At 49.7% G+C, this 25,518-nt stretch overlaps 1 protein-coding gene and 1 long non-coding RNA gene across 5 annotated transcripts in view; one reads left to right on the top strand and one right to left on the bottom strand.

Annotated features, from left to right (window-relative positions):
* The window catches only part of TMEM266 (transmembrane protein 266), a 128,811-nt gene that overhangs the window by 57,801 nt on the left and 45,492 nt on the right, over window positions 1-25,518 (top strand). For 2 of the 4 annotated variants that reach the window (XM_081549611.1, XM_081549612.1), the window contains exons 3-4: window positions 2,563-2,751; window positions 23,536-23,690. In XM_081549611.1, coding sequence (XP_081405737.1) covers window positions 2,563-2,751; window positions 23,536-23,690 — 344 coding nt within the window. Of the gene's footprint in view, window positions 1-2,562; window positions 2,752-21,716; window positions 22,089-23,535; window positions 23,691-25,518 lie in introns of all 4 variants that reach the window. The other 2 variants (XM_081549613.1, XM_081549614.1) reach the window with 2 other exon arrangements.
* Window positions 5,600-8,272, bottom strand: LOC145529374 (uncharacterized). Its single transcript, XR_014071147.1, has 2 exons — window positions 8,190-8,272; window positions 5,600-5,736 (listed from the first exon to the last, which is right to left on the bottom strand). It is a non-coding gene; the product is annotated as an uncharacterized LOC145529374 (long non-coding RNA).

The following is a 25,518-nucleotide window of genomic DNA, read 5'->3' as shown; positions in this document are numbered from 1 at the left end:
TCTGCTCTCTGCGGATGCTGAGTTGGTATGTTGGGATCAGGGAAATGGCCAATAGCTCCTTTCCCAGCCCCGTAGAGATGGAGGGGCTCCAGGTGGTTTTGTCCTTGAGCCTGACATTAAAATAACTTGTTAAAATCTACTTTTTCTCTGAGTTGCCTTACTCATGTCATCTCATTTTTTTAGTTCAAAAAGGCAGAGGAATTCTGCAATCCAAACCTGGGGTGGCAGGGACTTGCCTGGTGGTCCAGTCTTTAACACTCTGTGGTTCCATCGCAGAGGACGCCGGTTCAACCCCTCGACAGGGAACTAAGATCCCACATGCCACGCAGTGCAACCAAAAGACAAAACTGGGATTGTAATCCCATTGCTAGTCCAGTGGAATTGCTAATATCCCATTGGCCAAAACAAGTCTCTTGATTGAACACAGCATTGGAGGTGGGAAGTATACTCTTCCTTTTGATGGGAAGCTGCGGAGTCACATGGCAAAGTGAGGGGTGAAGAAAGGAGCCACTGATACATGTTGTCCACCATACTGTTCTTCTTACCCAAGACCAGGGACCAGTCCCAACACCCAGACCTTTACTCCCCCTAAAGGAGGCCTTGTCTCCTTCTGCTGAGAGATGACCACATGAGGAGAGATGGTGCTGGGCCATGGTGCTATGACCATTAGCAGGAGGGGAAAAGAGAGCCAGAAAGTCAGAAAGACAGAAGTAGCTTATCCCAGGCTTCTCAGAGCCACATCCGGTTAGTCTCAGAAACTCACCGCAGCCCTCCACAAACATCCCATGGATCAGAAAGCCCCGGTTCAGCAATCCATAGTTTCCAAAAGAAAGGAACAAATTCAGCCCAGTGTCATCTACTTTTGGGGGAACATCTGGAGGAGCCCCCATGAACAACCACACTTCTGTTCCAATTGTTGAGAAACACAGGAGCTTCACATCCCATGACTGTTCTGTCTAAAGATCTTGAGTCATTTTGTACATGTCACACCATGATGAGTACTATTATCTGTGCCTTGACAGGGAGCAAAGAGCTAAGATTTAAATAAGGCCCACAAAAGAGAATTGGGGCACTGGAAATTACTGGGTGAATTTGGTAGCTTAGGCCACTAACCTGCGGTGCTCAAGAAAAATCCCTCTTTTCCCTCAATTATCTGGATGATTCAAGCAAAAGAGAAGTAGGCAGATGCAACTCTTGACTTTCTGGCTCGCTGCCCCTGTGTATTATTGGGTAGCTTTCAATAACCAATAATCTTGGTAGTTGGAAAAGCTTAGCATTTAGAACCATCCAGCCCAGTGTGGGAATTTCTGAATTCCCAGCCCCGCCCCCCTTTCTCGTACCCACGTCAGGTCATAGAGAAGGCATAGCACCTCTCTTTCACCTCATCATGCCTCTGCTGGGGAAACTGAGGCCCCAGAATGCGGAGGCCCACGAAGTTAGCACTGGAATCCGCACTTGAGCCCAAGAACAGTTTAACACAGACCGGGCTGTCACCTCAGCCTTACCACTGGCCTCTCAATGTCCCCTTGGATAGTTAATTCTTACTCCTCCTCACTGTTTGGCCACAGGCATAAGACACAGCCCCTCAGATTCTATGGGATGAGCTAGGCTCAAGGATTTGCTGGGGAGACCAAAGACGGCACCCCAGGAGGTGAAAGCATAATGATCCAGCTTACCATCTCTTCACAGGGTGTCTGTTGGGGTTGGGAGGAAGAGTTCTTAGTTACCCAACACACCGCAGGATGTGTGATGTCCCCTTTCCTGTTGATGTCGTTAGCGACCTCCTATGGTTACTGGAGGTCACAGCCACAAATTCCTCCACCAATTGCTGAATACCCTGCTGGGTTGCTTGATAACCTGTTACAGGAGGTGGCCCTGCCCCCGGTTGAGATGCTCTGTAATGATAATGGAGTTGTGGGTTATTTGCAGGGCCCTCGGTGAGTCTGACAGTAACCTAGGATGAGACTCACAACCTTTCAGACATTTGATCTAGTGACCCCGTTTCCTACTCTCAGCCTTGAAAAGGGAGCTGTCACAGGACCAGTTTGAGTAGGAACAGAATGGCACCCAGGACAGCTGGCCCCTCCTGTCGTCATGGCCTGGAAGGCTCACTCGGCCCCTCCAGGTCGGCCCCCCAAGCACCAGCAGTACATCCAGCTGTGAGCAAACACCTCCCTTCTCTATTGTGTACAGATGGTAGGACCATTACAAAGAAACCCGGGAGACAATTTACAAGAATATATTACTCCAAGATAAAGTCCGGTGACTGAGAAGCCTGAAAGTCTAAGTCCTGGTTTTGCTGGTTGGCAGAGTTTCCATCTGGGTCTATGAGCCCCCAAAGCTCATGTTTTCAGATGTGAGCACGCTTCTGCTTTTCCCCAGCTGGTGAAGGAGATGGCACTGGTGGTGGGATGGCCAGCGGGGAGGAACGGAACCTCACCCTCTTTGCCCTCCTCCAGCACAGCAGCGATCCCATGCCTACTCCCTTGTCTCCTTGGGGAACGGAAGCGTCATTTTGTTCTGGGGGATGACTGTGTCCTGTTGCCGTCCTCCCCCGCTCAGGCCTGCCACAGAAAGAGGACTTTCCGAAGTTGAGATCATCTCCCAACAAGTAGAGGAAGAAACCAAGAGTGTTGCTCCCACGCAGCTGGTGAACTTTGCCTATCGAGACTTGCCGCTGGCTGCCGTCGACCTCTCCACAGCGGGCTCACAGCTCCTGTCAAATCTGGACGAAGATTACCAAAGAGAAGGGTAGGTGTGGGGCCTCTGAGTAGCTAAGAAGTCTATTGCATAAACTCCCCGGGTTTCCATGGGTACCTCCAGGGAGGCAACCCAAGATGAGAGATGCTAGATAGTCAAGAGACCAGAAGTTCACATCAGGCCACATAGGCCCTTCTCCTCTGACGTGGTTTCCTCCGAAAAAGGCCATGGGCACAGAAAACATCAGTTGCTGCTGGACAACTTGTCAAGTGAACATTTGCTTGGAACTCAGGGAGTTATAGTATTTAAAGGCTGTTAAACTCCCTAAGGGCCCATACAACTCCCAGTCTGGACACCTAAGAATTGGGAAACCCACAGGATAACTGAGTCACCCAGTGGGTCAAAGCCCATAAGGAATGGATTTAGACTGTACTTTCCTTATATCGGGCTTCCCAGGTGGTTCAGTGGTAAAGAATTCGCCTGCCAAGCAGGAAACACAGGTTCGGTCACTGGGTGGGAAAGATGCCCTGGCAAAGGAAATGGCAACCCACTCTGGTATTCTTGTTTGGGAAATCCCATGGACAGAGGAGCCTGGCGGGCTACAGTTCATAGGATCACAAGAGTTGGACACTACTTCGCAACTAAACAGTCTTCTCTCACCAGGGACGGGATCAGGAAGAAAGCATTCTGTGTGCAGGAATGTGCTAAGGGCAGAAGGGAATTTAGCAGCATTCAGCCAGGAGCTTTGCAGCCCTTAGCCGCTCCTTTGCTGGTGGCCTCTGATACAGGGAGTGGCCCCTACCTACTTTTATTTAGCTGGTCGATCTGATTGGACACTTTTGTTCAATCTGGGCAGGGGAGACACAGCAGTGACACCCTCGGTTTACATGGGGGAAGCTAAAGGCCAGGAACAGGTCCTGGGGCCACAGGGGGATCCAAGTTTCCCTAGCCCCACCCTGTGGCTCTTAGATACAGACTTTTAAACATTGGCCCGAGCTTGGGAGCCAGTTGTGGGCTATTCTCTTTCCCCAGGTGCCACCGGTAAATATTTTGGAACATGCCGACTGCTTTGAATATAAAAACTAAGAGTTGCCAGTTTATTTTAGAAGCAAATGAGAAGTCTTAGCTACAGTTAAATTTGCAGAGCTTGGATTCCCTGCGCGTATTTACGAAGGGGCTCCCGGCCTTCCCGAGGTAAATTGCCTAATAATTGTGAAAACATACACCTTGTGCAAAAACTTCACCCCAGTGGCTTTCTCTGAAAATGTAAATTTCTCCAAGGACCGTGCTTAGAGTCAGCAGGACACTGGAAACGGATGGGCAAACGGGTGGGAAATAGTTCGCGGATGCCTCGCGGATGGCGGCGCCATCCCCCGGAGCACGGGCTGCACGCTCTGACCACAGGGTCTTCGGGTCTCCAGGTCCTCGCCTCCGCCAGTGACATTGGCGGTCGAGCCTTCCCTGAGCACCCGGTTCCCGTGTCACTGCCCTCTGGCGGTTAAAATTGATAGTACAACCTGGTACCTTTCCCTCTGCGGTTCTCATGGACTCATTTCCCACCTCACCTGCGCCAGAGTTAGGTTCTTTTCAAGTTTACAGTCTGAAGGCAAGAAGAGGGAAGGATTCTCGAGGGTTCTGGTTCCGGACCATGCCCATGGTCTGCACCCTGTGGGCACATGCACTGCAGTGGTCCAGGCTATGGGGCACCACTCCTTAGCTTGAATTGGAGAAGTCAGGGTCCCCACTTTGTCATTCCATTTACTTCTGAATCAGGCTCCTGAAGGCTTCTTCAGAGCAGGGAGAATACAAATAGGATGCCTGCGAGGCAGAGAGGCTCTTGATTTGATTTGAGTCTCCAGGTGCGCCCTGGAACGCTGCTTCTGTTGAATAAATAGGAAGCAGCCTGGCAGAAGGGATTTGCTTGTCTCCTGGAGTTCTCCTCAGGGGGCTCTGTTGGCAGCCAGAGGGCTTCCTGGAGAAAGGAAGAGCATGTATCGGACACCAGCCAGGGCACGAGGAAGCAGAACTAAAGCACACTGTGAAGGGGGGAAGAGCCTCTCTTCAAAAGCTTCTTCTTGGCTCTTGCTGCATTTCCTGGGGTTTTCCCAAAATTTCCAACCTGGCCTTTTCTGAAGCGATGCAAAACAACATGATTTCTAGGTCTTTGAAAAGCTGTACTGTAAGTCTTGTCAAATACACCCCTTCCTACTAAGTGAAGTGTTATATAGAGCAGTGAATCTTTTCTGTACGAAGTGACGGGAACTCAGAACCCCAACGAGAGGGTGCCCAGTGACCCAGCCACCTTGCCATTCAGTTCTTTTGAACTCAGTGGTATTTCAGTGCTTTTAAGTTCCCCAGAATCTGAGAATGTTAGAGCTGGGGGTTGGGGGGGGAATCTTAGGACGTATGTATTCTAAATATTCTAAGAGGATGCCAGAGTCCAGGGAGTGGAAGGAACTTGCCCAAGGTCACACAGTTACTGAGAAGAGACAAAGATAGAGGCTTGGCTCCTGATCCAGGCTGGCACTACAGGCTTCCTTTTGTCACCTGTCCCTTTACAAAATCACGTTGTAACTATGGTGTTAGTGTACATTGCACACGTGATACCACTGCTCGGCTATACTGTCAAAAGTGTGCAGTCACTGAAATGTGAGTAAACCCCTAGGCAAAGATGGAAAAGATTCATCTCTGTCAAGCTCCTTGACTTTCCTAACAGCCCTTTGTCCTTCTCACGTATCTGCCTGGTGAAGCTTAAAATGCAGAGCTCTCTGCTGTCCACCCTCTTTGCTTCTATACCTAGACTGCCTGGGGCTCAGGTGAGAAAGTCAGACACCTGGGCAGACTGGCGCTGTCTTAGTTTGGTGGGGCTGCCATAACAAAGGACCACAGACTGGACAGCTGAAACACAGATATTTATTTTTTCACAGTTCTGGTACTGGGAAGTCCAAGATCCAGGGTCAGTGGCTGGTGAGGGCTCTCTCTTTGGATTGCAGACAGCTGCTTTTACACTGTGCTCTCAAATGGCCATTCTTTGTTCTGTATGAGTGGAGAGAGTGAGCTCCAGTCTCTTCCTCTTCTTATAAGGGCACTAATCCCATCATGGGGGCCCCTCCCTGACCTCATCTAAACCTAATTGCCTCCCAGAAGCCCCACCTCCAAATACAGTCACAACCTGCAGTGTTGGGGGGCTGGCCAGTGCTTAGGGCTTCAACCTTTGAATTGGGGGATGGGGGTGGGGGAGGGGGAGAAGGACTCATTCAATCTGTAACAGCATTTCCCCGGACTCACGACCTGCAGTCTCAGCTTGTTTCTCAGTTTTGCCTCACAGCCCCCTGTTGTCCTTGTGAGGTTTCACTCCTGGTCCCCAGATGGCTATTTCAGATTGCTTCCATTTCCCCCAGGCCGCCTCTTGCCCCCAGCAGATGACCATCCCCTCCTTCCCTCAGGAAGTAGAAACAGTCACCAATGGACTGCATCCCACTCCCTCTGTCCCTCGCACCCTCCCTTCTAGGGCCCACCTTACTTCTGAGTGCTGATTCCCCTCCCCTCACACCTTTCCATGAACTTTGCTGCATCAGTTACATCCTCCCTCTGACTCATCACACACTCAGGTCTCTCACATCCTCCCCCGACTCCACGTCCCATTTGCTGCTACCATCTCTCTCTTCCTGTTTGCAGCCAAACTTCTTAAAAGCCTCATCTACACTCACCATGCCCCCTCTGCTCCCTCCCGTTCATTTCTCGGTTTCCTGCAGTCCGGCTTCAGCCCTATCTGCATGGAAACTCTCCTCGAGATCATCAACGGCCTCCATGTTGCCAGGATCTTTTTGTTGTCCTCCGTCCAGCATTTGAGACTGTCAGCCACTCTCCCATCTTGAAACACCATCTCCTGCCGCTCTATAGCACTCTCCGGATTTTCTTCCTACCCCTCTTGCTGTCCATTCTAGGCCTTTTAAAGCTTGTTCTTTTAAAACTGGTCCTTGAATGTTACGGTTCTTCATTTTCTGTCTTTGGCCATTTTCACTCTACTAATTCTACCTACTAGGTAATTGCATCCACCCCCATGACTGAAATTAACGTTCTTCAACTTGTAGCTTTCAAAGCCTTGTCTCTAACACAGTTTTCTTCCTTTCTCTCTCTCTCTCTCTCAAACTCCCGGCTCACATCCATTTATTTCCTGGACATCTTCACAGGATCCCAGATACACCTAGAATCTTAACAAGTGTCTGTGGAATTATCTGTTCTTATATCTCTTGAGTGGACTGCATATTTGAGAAATGTTCTAGTCTCCACCCAAATCATTACTTAAAATAGTGTTTTTGGTTCAGTTCAGTTCAGTTCAGTTCAGTCGCTCAGTCGTGTCCGACTCTTTGTGACCCCATGAATTGCAGCACGCCAGGCCTGTCTGTCCATCACCAACTCCTGGAGTCTACCCAAACCCATGTCCATCGAGTCAGTGATGCCATCCAACCATCTCATCCTCTGTCATCCCTTCTCCTCCCGCCCCCAATCCTACCCAGCATTAGGGTTTTTTCCAATGAGTCAGCTCTTCCCATCAGGTGGCCAAAGTATTGGAGTTTCAGCTTCAACATCAGTCCTTCCAATGAACACCCAGGACTGATCTCCTTTAGGATGGACTGGTTGGATCTCCTTGCAGTCCAAGGGACTCTCAAGAGTTTTTTTGGTGGAAGCACTTAAATCCAGCCTGAGGAACCATTACCCACCCAGTCGGGACTTCTGGCCATCTCAAACCCAACAAGACCGAAAACTGAACTGTCTTCTCCCAAAAGAGGGTTCTGTCTGACCCCGGTCAGTGGGTCTAGACCTACCTGGCTGTCCTCCCCAGCCCATTACCAGAGTGAGTCACATGTGCCCTTTGGCTCATTTACAGTGGCCCTCAGCCCCCTTCCTGCCTCGACAGGAGCCAGTGGTTTCCAAGACACCGACACTCCACGAAGGCAGTCAGTCAGGCATAGTCACCGTTGGAACCGTGTCCTTCCTCCCCTGCTCTGACTCCCTCTCGTCCATGTCTACTGCCGACGAAGCCACTGCCACTAACAGTGTACATTGTGGGGATGCTAGTGCCCAGTTCAGGGCTTCAGAAACCAGAAGGCCACAGGATATCCAAGCAGTGTAGGGATGAAAAGCCTCCCCTCCCCCCGACTCTGTACCAAGCTATCCGTGAGCCCAGACCACTCTGGTCCTATTTGCTTCTGGCTTTCACTTCTCTTCACCCAGGTCTCCAACTCAATCCAAGGGGCTGCATTGGCACATCATGCCAACTACACCACCACCATCATCATCCTTTCCCTCCCTGCATCGTCCCCCCAGCCATGCCCCTCCTCCTTCCATAGTGATAAAACACAAATCTGCGTGCATGTCTGCAGATGTGAACAGACACTTAGACAAGAGGGAGGGGAACAGAGGAGCTGCCCGAGCATCTTCTGAGCCCCAACTGAGCTGTCACAATGTCCCCACTCCATCAGTACCTGGAGCCAGGGCAGCTTTGAGGTTGGTCCAGACCCTTAACAGTAGTGACAAGGACCAGATTCCTTCCGTCTGTCTGCTCTGCTGTCAGCAGTGTTGGCTTCATCCTGATGCTGTAAGGTTCTTATTTTGTGACAGAGCTGCCATGGTTATCTGGCCACATCATCTTCATACATATCTGGCAAAAGAAAGAACGGCTACCCATCATTCTCTTTTAAGAGCAACAAAGAACTTTCCCAGAATTCTTTAGCTGCTGTCTCCTCATGTCTCATGGGCTAGAATTGGGTCATATGGTAAGGGATACGGGAATCCACAGTCCAATCAGGGCCACCCCTTGAACGATGTCATTTCCTGAAACATTGATGTCACCCAGTGGGCCAAATGTGGGATGGATATTGGAGAATTGTCCACAATTCCCTAAGGAACCACAGCCTCTAAGGAACCCAAGCCTCCATTCATAGCTTTTGATCCAGAATGAGAACTCTCCTTTTCCTTTATAGTCATTGTTGGATTTGGAAAAGATCTAGAAACATGTCTGCCTTCTCAGACTGTTTCTTCAGTAACTTGCTTGACTTGATTATTTCACTTGTAGGCAGTTTGACTTGTGTCCACCATCCCAGTGTTTCCCTTTGTGTTTCCATGTAACCAGAGCCCCGTCTGGGCCTGCTTCCCTCTGGGACATCACCCTGTTAAACAGTGGGAATGTGAGATACAGAGCTGCTTCTCAGTCCACCTTTAGAAGAGGGACACTGGGTTTGCAGGCGGCTAACTCATGGCTCAGACTGGGAGTTCTACCTTTTCTTAACCAGCTGTACTACACTGAAGGCCTGGTTGGTTTGCAGGGTCTGGGTTAGCTAGACAGGAAGTCACAGAAGACAGAAAATTCAGAGAAGCTCGGAGTCTCCACCCTCAGGAGGCACGCAAACCATAGGAAAAATGATGATGACAACATATGTGGGAGGAAGGCAGTGAAAGCAAGAGCTGTCACCCCCTTTTACAGAGGAGACTCTGTGGCCCGACAGAGAAATAGTGCTCCGCTTCTTTTGGTGAAAAGCAAGTGCAGGGAGTCATGGGAGAGTAGGCAGGATCGTCTTTGTCAAAATATCAAGACAAAGTAAGAAATGAAAAATATTCAGCCTTTTGTAATTATATTTTAGTGTTCTACAAGGTCTGACCTGGTTGGTCAGGGCCAGGCCTCCAGATGGGAGAAGCTTGGAGGAAGGCAGGGTAGACAGAAAGGGACATTGCTTGGAGATGATGCCAATGGCACATTTCTGAAATAATTGCAACTTCACTGTCAGAGGAAGAAAACCTAATAGTTTTTGAGATGTCAGGTTAGGAAAAGAAGACAGGGCCAATATAGCAACATCTTTAAATAATGACTGAAATAATTTTAGATGTGCCAGCAAACAAAGGCTAGAGGCAAAGAGGGAGGAGGGGAGTTACCCTCTGAGCCATGACCCCAGATGCCCTTCTCTCTCCCCATACTCTGCAATCCAAGGACCACCCCCTCCAGAAAGTCTTTGTGCCCCACCCACCCAGGCCAGGGTCTCACCTCCGTGCACCACAGCCCTTGACCTACTTCTGTCTCAGCACTTGAGACACTGATCTCTGTTCTACTCTCCAGCCTCCCCCTGGTACTGGATCAAGAGCTCCCTCAGGGCAGAGATCAGATCCTTTGAGCCTTGGAGCACAGAGGGGGTGTTGATTAAATGAAGGAATGACCTGAGTGAGTAAATGGATGGATGAGGCTGTGTTAAGATAAAATTAGAAGAGAAGGGGAAGCCCAGTTTTATTTGGGGAGAGGTGGAGGCTAGTCCCAGACCTATGTGGGGTCCAGGAAGAATCACAGGAAGGGACCAGGATTCTCACGCTTCAGAACTCAAGGCCATGGTTTGTGACTGGCTCACCTCTGAGCATCCCAGCTAATTCCACAGCCCCTCCACAAAATCATTCTAAGAGAAATAAATCAGACTTGCCTCAGAACCTTGCCCACTTGAGCTAGTACACTCTTAACATCCTTTTAGAAAAAGAAACAGGTTTTCGGGGTTCCGGGTTAAAAGGCAGTTCCGTCCCTGCCATGACCTTGCAAGTGCAAAGTCCAAAAGTTCTGTATCACGTGGCTTGTAAAGCTTGTGTCATTTTTCCCTCAAGGAAGGAAAAAAGTTAAAAAGAGTTTCCTTAATCCATTGTCTCAATGCCAGTGAGATTTGTCTATAATAAAACTCCGTAATAAAACTTTGTCCCTTCCTTTGACACACTAGCTGTCCCTGGACCCAAGCTGACCTTGTGACCCATGACTCTATATTTTTAGTAGTCTCAGGCTTCCATGAGGGTTCTTGATGCCCCAAACAGGGAATAGAGGTTTAATTCAGATCAAAAATTATTTTCTGGTAGGAACAGTTAGCCTGTTTCCTGTAGTCCAAGAACTGCAAAGATTTTATATTTATTAAGAAGGTGGTAAGTTCACAGATATTTCTCAGCAAAATAAACCTCTTTTCCCCACCTGAGTAGGGGCAGGGTGTACAGCCGCTGGAGACCACTAGGTGGCGGCAGAGTGCCTCCGACCATCTTTGCGGGGTGCCTGTGTGCTGCCCGGAAGCGGGGCGGGGCGGGGCGGGGCGGGGGCGGGGCGGGGGCGGGGGCGGGGTGGGGTGGTGAGGACTTACACCCAAGTCCAGGTCCCCAAGGAAAGTGAGCTGAATTTATGGAGCTTGGGGGTCCCCCAGTCATCTGTGGAGGCACTTGAGATCTGGACTTTGGCCAAAGAGAAGAGGGAGCTGGATGACCCAGGATTTGCCAAGCCACAGCTCAGAACCGCAGAGAGCTGGACAGAGAAGTGGGGGAGGGAGTGCTTGAAAATCGTAGCCCACTTGTTAACCTCCTGGGTAGGAAGCTGACCTCATCCAGGCAGCCCTGCCCGCAAAGCCTGGCAAAAAAAAGACTCTCGGACTTTTGGCCAGTTCCTGAATTAAGGACTCGGGAGGTGAGAGAGTCTTGTGGCCACTTGGTCCAGCAGCACCCCACTCTCTCACTGAGTAGGCTTGAACCCGTGGCGGCCCTTCAGAGGTGTGTGGACAATGCCCCAAGTGCCCCAGGTAGCGGGCCGATGGTGTGTGTTGGTCATTGTGTTCCCAGACGGGGGTTGATGGCTTGTGGAGTGGGGTGGCAGCTCCTGGGCTGGGCGCTTGCCACCGCACCCTGCTGTCTTTCTCAGAGCTGGCATTTCCCAGGATGCAAGATATCTGAGATTCTGGAGCAAGCACATGTCAGACTCCTGTGACCCCAGCTACACACAGCCCTCCACCCCAAGGTGACGGGGCTAACCTTTAGCTCTGATTGCAGCACCGAAGCTGCTCTAATGGGAGCTTCAGTTTCTTCAGTTCCCCCAGGGAGCTGAGAGAATCACCTCTCACCTCCAACCTGAGAGTCCCCGTGACTGCGGCGTGTCGGGTGCTTGCATTTCTGGGCGTGTGTGCTGCTGTGGCTTGCCTCTTGCAACTGGGTACAGGAACATAGGGGCTGCTTGACAGTGCTTTTCCTGCTGTTCTGGTTCTCCCTGTGAGAGTGAAAAAGAGGTATAAGTGTGTCCCTGTGGGTGTTGGACTGATGGTTCTCCTGAGAGGATGATTGTCTCTTTGAACAAGTTCTTCACGTGTAAGCTCATTTCCCTCTCCTGCTTTCTCCTCTCTCTTTATGTGTTCAGCTTTTCAGGGTAGTCTAGGACTAAGAGCTCATTGCAGAGTCAGAATTAACTTATAAGGCTGCAGATTCCATCCAGGTGAATGCTCTGAGTGCCCTCATGTGCTGAGCACCCAGTACAGTGCCTGACACTTAGCGGGCATGTAATAACTATGCGCAGAACGGAATAGGTGTGGAAACTACCCACATTTAGATGATTAATCACTTTGCTAATGTCCACACACCTAAATCATAATAGATATGAATGGTGTAGTAAGCATTACGTTAGAGATTTTACGTGTTATTTTTAATATTTTAGTACAACACTCGTGCAATAAAATAGCAGTTTTCCCATTTGGAAGCTTAGGAAACTAAGGCTCAAAGATAACACTCAGAGTTGAGGCAGTGGTGGGGCTGCAGTTAGTACCAAATCCTAGACAGATGGAAAAGTCTGACTTTCCCCACTGTTTGTCAACAGAGAGAAAAAAAATTGTAGGAATTGTCTTCTAAAACTACTGGACAAGTTAACATTTGTATAGTGATCAGAGTGGCATACGTACATAGTAAATGCCCTTTAAGTGTTCGTTAAATCAATACAAATAAAACCCAGGGCAATGCCATAAGTTGGATTTTAAGTCAGCTTCGTGGCTTCCTCTGACAGTAATTTAATCCTCTGGAGTGAATACAGTAAAGAAAAGTGGGGCCACTGGATGGTCTGCTGATGAAACCACCACCAAGTCTGGGGCACCCAAGCCACCGGAGTCCAGCAACACAGAATTAGAGTATCTCAGGGCCTGGGGGGTGGGGGCGGATCTCAGACTGCCCAGTCCCTGGCTTTAAACTTGGATCCCAGGTGTCCTTAGAATATCTAGTAGTGAGATTCAAGGGGTCCATGCACCCCTTGGAATGCTGTGCACACTGTTGTGGTTTTGTGCATTGTTTGGGTGCAGGGCCGAGGTTTTCATGCCTCAGAGAGCTCTGCAAGCCAGAAGGTTCAGTGCTCTGGTCGAGCAGAGCCTCCCAAGGCTGGAGTTGAGGTAGGGTGGGGAGACCCAGCGCCCAAGACTTCTTTATGGCCTCAACTTCAACCCCTTTCTTTGGGGACTTGATGGATGAAAATCCCCACACAGTAGGATATTCAGCCATCTGGTCTGGCCACTCACAGAGAAACAGGCTCTTCTGTGATCTTCCACCTCCTCCAGGGAAACTGACTGTCTACAGCCTGTGAGCACCTGTTCAGATAGCGTGGGGGTCTCCACAATCCCCATACCGTAGCCACTGCCCCTCTCCCATCGTGCATCCTCCCAGCTACACCTGCCTGGCAGCCGTGCTGTGGATTGCCAGGGTGGGAGAAGCCAGACCCCCCCAGGAGCAAACACAGCCCCTGCCGTCCTGGCAGCGCACAGCTCTGCTCTGCCTCTCAGAACGGGGCTGTTTTGGTGCCAGGCTTGGGAACACTGCCTGATGGAGCAGTGACCTGGAGCCGCCTCCTTCTGGGCCACTCACGCGGCCTGACCTCATATGAAGGCCCGTCAGAAACTTGCCAGAATTCATTCTCACATTCTAAAAGTTATTCTCTCAAACTTTTATCAAGACACCTAAGTATATAAAGCAGAAGCAGTAAGGGTACTCACCTCCCCTCCAGCTCCACGGTTTCTCTGAGGTCTCAGGAGTGACTTGTGGACCCTCATAGTAGGACACGCGCCTGCCTGCCAGGAAATGCCATCTGCTTGTTGGTATTTACAGACTTTGGCAGCCCAAGCTGGCCTCCTGGAGCTGTCCCCTCGCTGTCACTGCACCAAGATAGGAAACTGAGAGACGCCTGCCCTCTGGTGGTGTTCCTGGGGATAGCACCACCCTGAAAACCCACTCCAGGGCTCTGATGGACAGGACTGGATGCTCAAGAGATGGAGGAAAGTATCTTCTCTAATTAAAGAGTCACTGCTGATTTCCCTTTTGGCCCATGCAACTCCTTGAGTCATTATTTAATCACTCAGGGACATTATGAAGCTGGAAAGATTCTATTTTTCTGCTAAGACACAGTCTCCTAGGAATGTCTGAATCGTTTGACTCTCAGAGGAGATGTTATCAGCGGCTTGGGATTTCCAAACACTGGGGCAGCCAGGAAGTCTGCTGCTTCAGCCAAGCCTCTGTCCTGGAGCCTTGGGGCCCATGGTCCTGCTCTTCACGGAGCTGGAAGCCCAGAGCCTGCCCGGACTCTGGCTTCAGCCTTAGATCTGGGCTAAGGAAGCCCTCTTTGCCCTTGAACACACACAACCTCGGTCTCAGTGAGAGTCAGCGCGCCTTCTTACTCCACAGGGGGTCTGCCTGCTTTGCCATTTCCTCAGTGCTGGGTCCTGTACCCCAGCCCCAGGGGCTGGCTGGGGACCTGCTTGCCTTTACTGCCTCATCTCTTCTGCACCCAGATTCCCCTGACCATGCCCTGCCCACCTCCTGAGTTGCCCAGTGCCTCTTGCTAAATCCACCACAGTGGTTGTCACCCAGACCACCCAGGACCTCATTGCAATGCAGACACTCATTCCATGGGTATGGGAAGGCCCAAGAGTCTGCATTTCTAACAAGCCCCAGGTGATGCTGCTGCTGGTGGTTCCCAGAGGCCACTGGGCACCAGGGACCAAAGACAGTGGTTCTCAAGTTCAACTGCACTTTGTGAAAGTGTTAGTTGCTAAATTGTGTCTCACTCTTTGCGACCCTGTGGACTGTAGCCCACAAGGCTTCTCTGTCCATGGGATTCTCCAGGCAAGAATCCTGGAGTGGGTTGCCGTTGCCTTCTCCAGGGGACCTTCCAAGAAGATCAAAAATTACTAAGGCCTGAGTCCCACCCTAGAGGTTGTGTTTTGAATGATATGGTGTGTGGCTCAGGCACTGGGATGTTTTTAAGCTCTCTTAGTGATCCTCGGACCTGCCAAGGTTGAGACCCATCGAGCTAGATGCTGTCTGGACTGCAGCCTTCCTGCCCCAGGCAGCCACTCCTCAGCAGCTACTGTGTGCCTGGATGCTGTCCTTTCCTTGTCCCTCCACCTACTGCAGCTGAGTCCACCCCCATGTGTATTGCCCTGGGATTCACATAGAGCGTGTGTGAATCGCATTTCTTGAACTTGTGCAAAAAGAGGGGTTGCAGGAAGTCACCTCCAGATAGACATGGTTGGACTGGTAGCTGAAGGCAGAGCAGGGGCCGGGGGCACGCGGGGGCTGGTGTGGGAGTGGAAGCATAGGACTGAGGCAGTCTTGGGCTCTGTTTTGCAACTGCCCTGGCTTCTTTGGGGCTTCCCAAGGTGGTTCAGATGGTAAAGAATCCACCTGCAATGCAGAAGACCCGGGTTCAACCCTTGGGTTGGGAAGATCCCCTGGAGAAAGGAATGGCAACCCACTCCAGTATTCTTCCCTGCAGAATTTCTTGGACAGAGGAACCTGGCGGGCTATACAGTCCGTGGGGTCACAGAGTCGGACATAACTGAGCGACTAACACTTTCACTTGGGGTTCTTTAGGAACTGCGTTGGTTGCCCCAAGGGCTGTGGGAACGCCTGCAGCACCCACCCCGTGTGGGTTAGATAAACTGCCCCCAGCCCTAAAGGGGGAGCCCCACCTCCCCCACCCCCAGCCCAGCTCCTGGCTCCTGCCCTTCTGGTATTTCCTCTGCCAGAGATTCCTTGGGAGTCCAATAGAATTTTACCACAAGCAGTCCCTGTTTCCTGTACACCGCCACCATGCCCTCAGATATGCACGGCCTCACTCCCTCCAGCTCTTGCTCACAATGGCAGTTTCTGGGTGAGGCCTACCCTGACTGCCTCGTTTGAAATGCCACCCTTCATGCCCCCATTTTCCTCCACAGAACCCACCACCTTATAGCACACCATCTAATTTCCTAACCTGTTTTATTTTAATGAATAAATTCTGTTTATTTATGTTTCAGCTGCACTGGGTCTTCATTGCTGCACACAGGCTTTCTCTCGTGGCGAGCAGGAGCTAGTCTCTGGTTCTGGTGCACGGGCTTCTCACTGCGGATGCTTCTCTTGTTGCTGAGCATGGGCTCTAGAGCACAGGCTCAGTAGTTGTGGCGCATGGGCTTAGTTGCTCGGCGGCATGTGGGATCCTGCAGGGTCAGGGATCAAACCCGTGTCCCGTGGATTGGCAGGCAGATTCTTAACCACTGGACCACTGGGGAAATTCCTAATTTCCTAGTTTGTTACGTTTATTGTCTGACTCTCACCCACTGGAATGGCAGCCCAAGAGCTGATGCCTGTTTGGGTCACAGTGCCTACCTAGCACCTAGGGTGTCTGGCATGCACTTGACTTCCAGATCTTCCCCAGCCTGGTTTCTGAGTCCTGCCGCCTAAGGGATGCCATGGTGTCAAGGCCAGGCCTGCATTGACAGCTTTGAACTACAGGTCCCCACTGAGCACTGACCGCTTCCAGTAGCCAAACCCGGGTCTGCTTAGGAAGTTTTTTCAACCACACAAGAAAATCAAAAGCAACATCTTAACATTTGAAACAGCAACATAAAATGACTTTTCCCTCCCATGGAGACAGCTCAAGTTTGGAGTCTCCTTTTTAAATGGCAACCCACTCCAGTATTCTTGCCTGGAGAATCCCAGGGACGGCGGAGCCTGGTGGGCTGCCATCTATGGGGTCGCACAGAGTCGGACACGACTGAAGCGACTTAGCAGTAGCAGTAGCAGTTTTAGAGGGAACGACTGCTACTTGAAGAAGTACCAGAGCTGCTTCTCAGGGTAGAAGGCTCAGTCTCTGAGGGGTACACCCCATGCTTTGGGCATTCACAGGCACGGAGGAGAACAGGTGCCCCCCTGCCCCTGTTGGGCGTATAGACGCGTCTTCCTCTGGCGCTCAGCATGGCAGCAGCTCCAGCAAATGGCCTTGGCAGCTGCCCTTTTTTATTCATCACGTGGAAAGCGCTTGCCTCAGATTTCAGGTGACAGTGAAATGGCATCTGTTTAGGGGCCGCAGATGATTGGACTGGGTTTCAGAGAGGATGTGGAATTGCAGCTGGGTCTCCTCTGGGACCAGGCAGTGAAAGTGCTTGTGGCCTCAGGGAGGAGTGAACAGGAGCGCAGAAGGTGGCAGGAAACTTCCAGAGGAAGTGCTGAGGCGGCTGGAGCTGGGCGAGAACCAGGGTGAGAGGTGCAAAAAGATTAAAATAGGGCCTGTGGAAGGGGGTTAGAAGTGTCATGTGAGAAAAGAAGACAAGACACCCTCGGGATGGACCAGAAGGAGAGGAGGTCAGTCGAGTGGTGATCAAAGCTACCTTAAAATTCAGAGTCTGACTTCCCTGGTGGTCCAGTGGCTGAGACTCTGAGCTCCTGATGCAGGGGACCCTAGTTCGATCCCTGGTCAGGGAACTAGCTCCAACATGCTACAATGAAGAGTTCACATAGCAAAACTAAAGATCCTACATGCCCCAACTAAGACCTGGTGCAGCAAAATAAATAATTTTTTAAAAATCCAAAGGGATCTTTCATACACACAAAAGCATGCACGGCTGATACCCTTGTGGGCAGAGCCTCTAGGCTTCTCTGGGCCTCGGCCAGCTGGGGCACGGCTGTCCCTCTGAGCCGACCGCGCTCGTCCTTATTTGTGGAGAACACAGCCCTCCCAGCGGTGTCCCTCTCCTGGTCTTTCCTTCCCTGATGCTGGCTTCTCATCTGTTTCCTAGGGTTCCCAGGCATCCCTCTGACTTATCCGACACCCTCACCAGACCCACCTCAGGGCCCCCCGCTCTGAATTTCAATTCAGTTCAGTCGCTCAGTTGTGTCCGACTCTTTGCGACTCCATGAATCGCAGCACGCCAGGCTTCCCTGTCCATCACCAACTCCCGGAGTTTACCCAAACCCATGTCCATCGAGTCAGTGATGCCATCTAACCATCTCATCCTCTGTCGTCCCCTTCTCCTCCTGCCCCCAATCCTTCCCAGCATCAGGGTCTTTTCCAGTGAGTCACCTCTTCACATCAGGTGGCCAAAGTATTGGAGTTTAAGCTTCAACATCAGTCCTTCCAATGAACACCCAGGACTGATCTCCTTTAGGATGGACTGGTTGGATCTCCTAGCAGTCCAAGGGACTCTCAAGAGTCTTCTCCAACACCACAGTTCAAAAGCATCAATTCTTTGGCACTTAGCTTTCTTCACCATCCAACTCTCACATCCATACATGACCACTGGAAAAACCATAGCCTTGACTAGACGGACCTTTGTTGGCAAAGTAATGTCTCTGCTTTTAAATATGCTATCTAGGTTGGTCATAACTTTCCTTCCAAGGAGTAAGCATCTTTTAATTTCATGGCTGCAATCACCATCTGCAATGATTTTGGAGCCCCCAAAAATAAAGTCTGACACTGTTTCCACTGTTTCTCCTCTATTTCCCATGAAGTGATGGGACCAGATGCCATGATCTTAGTTTTCTGAACGTTGAGCTTTAAGGCAACTTTTTCACTCTCCTCTTCCACTTTCATCAAGAGGCTTTTTAGTTCCTCTTCATTTTCTGCCATAAGGGTGGTATCATTTGCATATCTGAGGTTATTGATATTTCTCCCGGCAATCTTGTGCTTCCTCCAGCCCAGCGTTTCTCATGATGTACTCTGCATATAAGTTAAATAAGCAGGGTGATGATATACAGCCTTGACATACTCCTTTTCCTATTTGGAACCAGTCTGTTGTTCCATGTCCAGTTCTAACTGTTGCTTCCTGACCTGCATACAGGTTTCTCAAGAGACAGGTCAGGTGGTCTGGTATTCCCATCTCTTTCAGAATTTTCCATAGTTTATTGTGATCCACACAAAGGCTTTGGCATAGTCAATAAAGCAGAAATAGATGTTTTTCTGGAACTCTCTTGCTTTTTTGATGATCCAGCAGATGTTGGCAATTTGATCTCTGGTTCCTCTGCCTTTTCTAAAACCAGCTTGAACATCTGGAAGTTCACGGTTCACGTATTGCTGAAGCCTGGCTTGGAGAATTTTAAGCATTACTTTACTAGCGTGTGAGATGAGTGCAATTGTGCAGTAGTTTGAGCATTCTTTGGCATTGCCTTTCTTTGGGATTGGAATGAAAACTGACCGTTTCCAGTCCTGTGACCACTGCTGAGTTTTCCAAATTTGCTGGCATATTGAGTGCAGCACTTTCACAGCATCATCTTTCAGGATTTGAAATAGCTCAACTGGAATTCCATCACCTCCAGTAGCTTTGTTCATAGTGATGCTTTCTAAGGCCCACTTGACTTCACATTCCAGGATGTCTGGCTCTAGGTGAGTGATCACACCATCGTGATTATCTGGGTCATGAAGATCTTTTTTGTACAGTTCTTCTGTGTATTCTTGCCATGTCTTCTTAATATCTTCAGCTTCTGTTAGGTCCATACCATTTTTGTCCTTTATCGAGCCCATCTTTGCATGAAATGTTCCCTTGGTATCTCTAATTTTCTTGAAGAGATCTCTTTTCTTTCCCATTCTATTGTTTTCCTCTATTTCTTTGCATTGATCGCTGAGGAAGGGTTTCTTATCTCTCTTTGCTATTCTTTGGAAGTCTGCATTCAAATGGGAATATCTTTCCTTTTCTCCTTTGCTTTTCACTTCTCTTCTTTTCACAGATATTTGTAAGGCCTCCTCAGACAGCCGTTTTGCTTTTTTGCATTTCTTTTCCATAGGGATGGTCTTGATCCCTGTCTCCTGTACAACGTCACAAACCTCTGTCCATAGTTCATCAGGCTCTCTGTCTATCAGATCTAGTCCCTTAAATCTATTTGTCACTTCCACTGTATAGTCATAAGGGATTTGATTTAGGTCATACCTGAATGGTCTAGTGGTTTTCCCTACTTTCTTCAATTTAAGTCTGAATTTGGCAATAAGCAGTTCATGATCTGAGCCACAGTCAGCTCCCGGTCTTGTTTTTGCTGACTGTATGGAGCTTCTCCATCTTTAGCTGCAAAGAATATAATCAATCTGATTTGGGTGTTGACCATCTGGTGATGTCCATGTGTAGAGTCTTCTCTTGTGTTGTTAGAAGAGGGTGTTTGCTATGACCAGTGCGTTCTCTTGGCAAAACTCTATTAGCCTTTCCCTGATTCATTCTGTACTCCAAAGCCAAATTTGCCTGGTACTCCAGGTGTTGCTTGACTTCCTACTCTTGCATTCCAGTCCCCTATAATGAAAAGGGCATCTTTTTTGGGTGTTAGTTCTAAAAGGTCTTGTAGGTCTTCACAGAACCATTCAACTTCAGCTTCTTCGGCATTACTGGTTGGGGCATAGGCTTGGATTACCATGATATTGAATGGTTTGCCTTGGAAACGAACAGAGATCATTCTATCGTTTTTGAGATTGCATCCAAGTACTGCATTTCAGACTCTTTTGTTGAACATGATGGCTATTCCATTTCTTCTAAGGGATTCCTGGCCACAGTAGTAGATATAATGGTCATCTGGGTTAAATTCACCCATTCCAGTGCATCTTAGTTTGCTGACTCCTAGAATGTCGACGTTCACTCTTGCCATCTCCTGTTTGACCACTTCCAATTTGCCTTGATTCATGGACCTAACATTCCAGGTTCCTATGCAATATTGCTCTTTACAGCATCAGACCTTGCTTCTATCACCATTCACATCCACAACTGGGTATTGTTTTTGCTTTGGCTCCATCCCTTCATTCTTTCTGTAATTATTTCTCCACTGATCTCCAGTAGCATATTGGGCACCTACCGACCTAGGGAGTTCCTCTTTCAGTATCCTATCATTTTGCCTTTTCAAACTGTTCATGGGGTTCTCAAGGCAAGAATACTGAAGTGGTTTGCCATTCCCTTCTCCAGTGGACCACATTCTGTCAGACCTCTCCACCATGACCCGTCTGTCTTGGGTGGCCCCACATGGCATGGCTTAGTTTCATTGAGTTAGACAAGGCTGTGGTCTGTGTGATCAGATTGGCTCTGAGGTTAGGGCTGCCAGATTTAGCAAATAAGGTTACAGTTAAGTTTGAATTTCGGATAAACAATGAGTTTTGTTTTTTGTTTTTTTAGTGTAAGAGTGCAATGATTGTGCATGCCTGCTTGCTCAGTCGCTTCAGTCATGTCCAAGTCTGCAACCCCATGGACTGTAGCCCACCAGGCTCCTCTGTCCATGGGATTCTCCAGGCAAGAATACTGGAGTAGGTAGCCATGCCCTCCCCCAGGGGGTCTTCCCAACCCAAGGGTTGAACCTGCTTCTGCTACGTCTCCTGCTTTAGGCAGGTGGGTTCTTTACCACTAGTGCTACCATGTGGATTCTTTCACCCACTGAGCCACCTGGGAAGCCCAATGCAGTGATTGGGACATACTTATAGTAGAAAATTGTTGATTGCTTATCCAAGATTTAACTGTTTGTCCTGTATATTCTCTGGCAACCCTGCTGAGGTCTGCATAGTGTTGGTTTGAGGTTACCCCACAGCCTATTAGTCGTGGACCACCAATCGCTTCTCGACCTTTCTGCTAAGATCCAGGATTATGGTCAGCCCTGGTGAACCTTCAGGAATGTGGAGAAAGGTGGTTCGCAGGGGACTTTGAAACCCGCTTTCAGTCTGGCATCTACTCACCCTTGTCCCCGTGTCGTCTGCTTGTCCTCAGTGAGAACCCTCCCTTTTACCTGGCAGCTCTCCTCACCCCTCACCCCACCCACATTCTTGGCCGTGGGCTTGAGGTTCACATCAGTCACCCTCTGCCTGTCCAAGGTGCCTTGCATACTTACCCATCACGTGATGGAATTCCCCTACCCCTCTTCCTGGGACCAGCTTCTGAGGCTGGGGATTGAACCCCCAGTTTTTCCCCTGGAGCCAAGGATATCTATCATTCCCATAGGTTTTGGAAAACATCCAAGAAAGATTTGAATATACCAGGTTTCCTTGAAGAGCCACGAGCTTTGTCCCACCTGCCCACAGCTGGGGCCTCCTTCGAGCCTTCCCTGGATGGATTGTGAGGAAGAAATCTCCTTTTGGAAGCACCCACAGTATTCCTTTGGGGAGAAGGAAGCACCTCAAGGCAGAAGTCCCCCTTGGTCTTCAAGGAAGTGTCCTGGCTGCTATGCAGCAGGCTCCAGCTGGTTGCTCCCTCAGGACAGGAGGGACAGGGGTGACGGCCAAATCTTTGGTCCATCAGATAATTTATCATCATCATTACCACCACCATCATCACCACCATCACCATCGTCATCAGCTGCATGGTTCCTTCCAGGTCAGATACATTCTCTCATTTAATTTTCAATGGCCCTGGAGGTTAAGGAGTTTTACATATGGGGAAGCAGAGGTCTAGAATGCCTTTGGCATGGTCCCGGGAGACTGAAGGTCAACCAGAAGTGAGAAGGCCCCAGCCACTGCTGTCTCTGGTGCTCCAGGGCACCTAATTCTTCCTCGTCAAGGCAGGCAGGTGGGTCCAGCCCATAAATAACCTACCAAGGCAGTGAGTTTTGACCTCACCACCCCAAGACCTTCTTAGAGGCACCCCTTTTCACCAGAATCTTGTGTTCCTGAAGGTGGTGGATCAGGGGTCCTAAGAGACCCACCAGCTCTGAGATTCTCTGCCTTCTCTCCACATCCAGGCCTACTCAGGAAAGATTGCATCCTTGGTGGCCGCATGTCTAAGTATGTTCACGGTCGTGTAGTCAAGCGTTTCCCAAAAGATGGTTCGTGGACCACTAGTCCCTCCAGATGCTACATACAAAAGGGTGCCATGGGACAGTGCACTTGGGAAACACTGATTCTGTAATTCCTTTTGGAGTCCATTGGTGTATGATAGCACATTAATGGTACTAAAATGTCCTGCAAGGAAAAATAGTCCATTTAACCTTGAGGCAAATTTTCCAAAACTTACCCAACCATGGAAACTTTTTATTGAGTAACAACCATTAACGTTCTGTGGAACTAGCGTTCCTTACAGTCTGCTTTGAGAAGCAAAGATCTACTTCAAATCTTTCCTTATATAACTAAAAACAAAAAAAGAAAATTCACTCATTAATTCACTGAGCACTTGTTAGAGGTGGTCTGAGGGTCTCCTAAATGTAGAACATGTGCTCCGTTCTGACACTGCACAGAAGTATAATAATAAAGTGGAACTGTAAAAGCGTTAGTTGTGTCCAACTCTTTGGACCCCATGGACTGTAGCCCGCCAGGCTCCTCTGTCCATGGGGATTCTCCAGGCAAGAATACTGGAGTCGGTTGCCAAGCCCTACTCCAGGGGATCTTCCTGACCCAGGGATCAAACCTGGGTCTCCTGCATTACAGGCAAATTCCTTACCACTGACCCACCAGGTAAGCCCTATAGTAATAAGTGTAATAATAATAATAATTCATGCAGTACTTATCACATGGCCAGCCTCTCCACTAACCTTTGTGATCTTCCGTCTTTACAACAAGCCTATGAGATGTGGTTTTGTTCCCGTTTTAAAGATGAGGAGACTGGACCACAGGGAGAGACTGTGAGCAGCCCGGGTCAGCCTGTAAACGAAGCTGCATCTCTCAGTGAGATGTTTCTGGTCTTTGTCATTCTGCCCAGCACCCCTTGAAGAAGGCACAGAGCTGGGGAGGTGGGATGTGGTGGGGTCATGGGGCAGGGTTTGGGAGCAGGGCTATGGCAGGACCTCACCCCCTCTCAGTGCCTCCTCCCCCCACTTTTGTCCCCGCAGGTCTACCTGGCTGAAGCCGTGCTGTGGGAAGAGAGCAGCCGTGTGGCAGGTATTTTTGCTCAGTGCGAGTGTCAACAGTTTCCTGGTAGCCTGTGTAATATTGGTGGTGATTCTCCTGACTCTGGAACTTCTAATAGATATAAAGCTTCTCCAGTGTGAGTAGCAAGAGAGATACATATGCAAACACATATGATGTCAATATTCCATGTGCATCCATCAGGGGTCCCCAACCACCAGTGAGATCTGCCCCCAGCCCGATGGCTGTCCCCACCCCCTCACCCCCCGGGCCCCATAGCTCATGGGGGTGACCACGGGGAAGAAAGCATCTGGCAGCCTCTCTCTCTGTCACCCCAGCATCGGTTTGCTCCCCCTTGACTCCACCCAATGTGGCCTCTTCACTCCCCCTCCCCAGCATGCCATGATCAGCAACTGATAAGATCCAAAACGTTGGGGACCCCTGTGTGCATCTTTTTTTTTTTTTATTGTTCCCATTTGGAATTTTCCAGATTGGCATTTTCTGTAGCTTAGAGTTCCTACGTGTGGAGGTGTCTCACTTTGTAGTAACCTGTAATGACAGCAGCCATAGTGATGCTAGGATTCCTTGTATTTTTAACCAGTTGTAAGTTGGCAGGGTTATGTGTCTATAATGTGTTCATTTTCCCCATGCGTCTGATCCTAGTAGCAACCCTGGGAGACAGGCAAGACGGCTATTACCCCTTTCTATGGATATGGGAGTGAAGCTTGGGAGAAGTTAGACTTTCCCTTGGTGAGAGGTATTGGAGCTGGGATGTCGAGCCATCATGCCAGTTTTCTTCCTCACCCTGGTCCTGTTGGTGTTTGTCCTACCTTCGTGGGAGCCTGACGTACATGGTGGCTGCTGGCTTGTCTGCCACCTCTTCTGTCTTTCCAGGTGTCCCTCGGCAGCACAGCCATCAGAGCAGAGGGTCCTCTTTCTGCCCCCAGCCCCTTGTAGATCCCTGTTTGGTGTACCAGCAGGAAGGGCCAAGGGCCTTGACTCTTGGCTTTGGGTGAGTGAGTGCTCTTTGGTTCCCCAGAGGTCCCCTGGTCAGAGGATGGTTCATTCAAATGCAAATAAAAAAAGAAATGAAATTGTTGGCCCTCTGAGAGATTTCCTTCCCTGCCATTGGCAAAATCCAGGACTATCGATCTGGCCACCCCAGACCTGTTCTGTCATCTTAGACTTGTTTTCTCAGTTGCCCCCAGGTTCTTTACTGGAGTCTCGGCATTCAGGGTCCGTCAAAGCTCCTGCCAACCTGTTCGCCTTCCCTCCTCTCTGAAAGAGCGGCAGAGAGTACAGAGTTGCTTTTGTCTGATGAGCCTCATTGGCTTTGTACAGCTGGTGGTCCCTTGGTTCTAACCACTGTATCTTCCAGCAGAAAGTAACCAGTGCTGATTTTACACTCAGCCTGTCTTCAATTATACTGTGTTGTCTGTTTTCCCTCCCACTCATCCCTCCGTCTGCTTTTTATGAGATCTGACCATAACAGAGTCTTTCTTTCCCTGTTGTGGGTTATACCCGGGGCCCTTGGCCACTCAGGCATTGGGTAGAACTGAGAACACAGCCGACACTGGAATTTTGCTTAAAATTAAGTATCCAGGAGATTGATTTTGGTGGGAGATCCAATAGCAGCTCATAAAAGGCATCTTAAATTCCATAAAATGCACAATCAGAGATTTATTGCTCTTCTAAAGCAAACCGTAAAAAAAGGCCCAGGAATTCATTTGAGAAATAATGGGGAGAGATTTTATGTTTCCACAATCATCTGGAGGTCCCTTCAGAATCAGGCAAGCCTCAGCCTCCCAGTTCCCACTCATCTTCACATGACCTACGGTGGGGCAGGCCTTGCCTTCTGAGGCTCGTATTGGCCTCGAGCCAGGGGCCCCGAAGTCTCCCACCTGGAACCTGGCGTTGCAGCTTTCTGACCCTGGACATGGTCCAGGACTTCGTTTCCACCTGCCCCC

Source organism: Giraffa tippelskirchi, chromosome 12, assembly GCF_054371585.1.
Source record: "Giraffa tippelskirchi isolate mGirTip1 chromosome 12, T2T-mGirTip1v1.2.pri, whole genome shotgun sequence".
NCBI lineage: Eukaryota > Metazoa > Chordata > Mammalia > Artiodactyla > Giraffidae > Giraffa > Giraffa tippelskirchi.
This window is presented reverse-complemented; position numbering and strand designations above follow the sequence as displayed.